Genomic DNA, 2500 nt, shown 5'->3' on the forward strand with positions numbered 1-2500 from the left:
TGGTTCTCAACCATTTTTGCCCGAAGGCCCCTCCCCAGGGCTCCTCATAACCTTTCAAGGCAATTTATCAATAAGACTAGCATGTATATGCCTGGATTTGAAAAGGTATCATGGGATTTCAAAAAGATCAACTAAATTCCAAATTACCAGACATTATTTAATTAGTTTAATTAGTATTCAGAGCTGTAGGGCCTATACTAACTTTTTTCCCCCTCACCAGCCAAAATGGCCAGTACATGTTAATCTAGCCAGACACACACTAGTAGTGGGTGAAAAAATGGCTGGTAAATTAGTCTTTACTTTTCTACTAGCCAAACTGACATTTCACCAGCATTTGCCCAGTTGGCTGGTGTTAATTTAGAGCCCAGTTATGAAACATTAGGCCTACTATCGCGCCATTTCTGCATTAGGTGCAGGAAAGACTACAACATCGATAAATAATAAATTCATAAAAGTGTTGGGGGAGTCATTGTCTTTATGGTTCAATCATGGCAGCTTTTTCAAGTCAAGGCACAAAGCAGTCTCATTCAAAACGGCTTCAGATAGGCCTACGCTGTCCGCAGCATTTAAAATACTGTCGGTCGTGCGCGCTGTGAAATGATTGTCAATCAGAAGGGAGCGAAACGCGGGTGGGCGCAATATCGTCCTATGTTTCTCAAGACCGGGGCTTGCTATGCTTCTCACCCGCCTCAAACCTTGCGGCAGGTGATCAGCCTCTTGCGGCTGATAACCCGGCAGACCAGGCAATTGCAAGGCTTTGTAACATGTCTCTCTCTTTTTCCTCACGCCCCCCCCCTTCCCTTCCCTTCCTTTTTCTCCCTCTCTGTCCTTCTCTCCATCCCCCCCTCCTATAGAGAGGGATAAGCTGCCGTCGTCTCCTACCTCTCACAGTATCAACAGCGCCCCCGGTGAGGACTACGTCGACTGCAACCGTGGCAACTGTAACCATGACACCAGCCTGTTGTCTCCGGCCAGCGGGTGGGTGGGGCCTGAGCAGGAAGAAGAAGCGCTCCGCAGGAAGTTGAAATATTTCTTCATGAGCCCCTGTGACAAGTTCCATGCCAAGGGACGCAAGCCCTTTAAACTGGGACTGCAACTATTGAAGATCATTATAGTCACAGTACAGGTAGACAGCATACATACACACACACACCCACACACACACACACTATAAGCGAGGACTGCACACACAAACACACACACATAAGCACTTTAAAATAGGACTACACACACACACACACACGCACACACACCCTTTAAACTGGGACTACAGCTACTGAATATCATTATAGTCGCAGTACATGTAACACACACACACACACACACACACACACACACACACACACACACACACACACACACACACACACACACACACACACACACACACACACACACGTGTCTGTGTTGCTGTTGTTGTTTTGCCTGAGTAATTTGGTGGTGCTTTCTCTCGTGTGTGTGTGTGTGTGCGTGCGTGCGTCTGCCTGTATCTCTGTGTGTGTAGCTGGTGTTGTTCGGCCTCAGTAATCAGATGGTGGTGACGTTTAAGGAGGAGAATACGGCCTGCTTCAAGAACCTCTTCCTCAAGGGCTACAGCGAGGGATCAGGAGACGCCCTCGCAGTGTACACACAAGCAGACGTCTACGACACCATGTACTACGCCATAGAACAGGTACAACACCTCTATCTCTCAATCTTTATCCCTCTCTTGCAGTATACACACAGGCAGACGTCTACTATACAATGTACTACGCCATCCATAGAACAGGTACAACCCTCTCCTCTCTCTCTCTCTCTCTCTCTTCTCTCTTCTCTCTTCTCTCTTCTCTCTCTCTCTCTCTCTCTCTGACAGAATAGAGCAGGTACACTACCCCCCTAGTGACTGCATGTCCACATTAGCAGGAATTCTCCTTCCCATCAGCGTCTCATCTCTGTTATGTAATTATTACGGCCTCATGATGTAACCAGAGTATTGCCACTTTTTTACAGGTGCACACACACAAGCAGACAAACACACACACGGCAGCATGCACACATACACCCACACACGCACACGTACACACCTGTTGTGGTGCCCCAGGTACTGGTATACTCTCTAGTCTTCCCAGTAATGTTAATTATTATGGTTGTGTTGTGTTAAAAGTCCATTTCACGTTAAATCAGACGCCAACCGACACAGATTTTAAAACTGATGGCGAGAATTGCATCGTATGAGCGGGTCACCTTCAGTGCTGGAGGGAGGGAAGAGGTTTTCAATCGGGTTTAGGGGCCTTTTTTGAGTTATTTTGGAAATAGTGGTTGTTTAATTGTACATGTATGACTGTGATGTGTGAGCAGAGGTCATTGTTGTCTCTCTCTCTCTCTCTCTCTCTCTCTCTCTCTCTCTCTCTCTCTCTCTCTCTCTCTGTCTCTCTCTCTCTCTCTCAGTACCTGAACCTGTCTGAGTTGACGGTGGGCAGGTATGCCTATGTCTACAATGTGGGGGTGAACAACAGCGCCC

At 47.2% G+C, this 2500-nt stretch overlaps 1 protein-coding gene across 1 annotated transcript in view; it reads left to right on the forward strand.

Annotated features, from left to right (window-relative positions):
* The window catches only part of LOC134443043 (mucolipin-1-like), a 23958-nt gene that overhangs the window by 14008 nt on the left and 7450 nt on the right, over positions 1-2500 (forward strand). The window contains exons 2-4 of the mRNA XM_063193018.1: positions 855-1126; positions 1505-1672; positions 2428-2500. The exon at positions 2428-2500 is cut by the window's right edge and continues 84 nt beyond it. Of these exons, the coding sequence (XP_063049088.1) occupies positions 855-1126; positions 1505-1672; positions 2428-2500 (513 nt within the window). The remainder of the gene's footprint in view (positions 1-854; positions 1127-1504; positions 1673-2427) is intronic.

This window comes from Engraulis encrasicolus, chromosome 1 (assembly GCF_034702125.1).
Source record: "Engraulis encrasicolus isolate BLACKSEA-1 chromosome 1, IST_EnEncr_1.0, whole genome shotgun sequence".
NCBI lineage: Eukaryota > Metazoa > Chordata > Actinopteri > Clupeiformes > Engraulidae > Engraulis > Engraulis encrasicolus.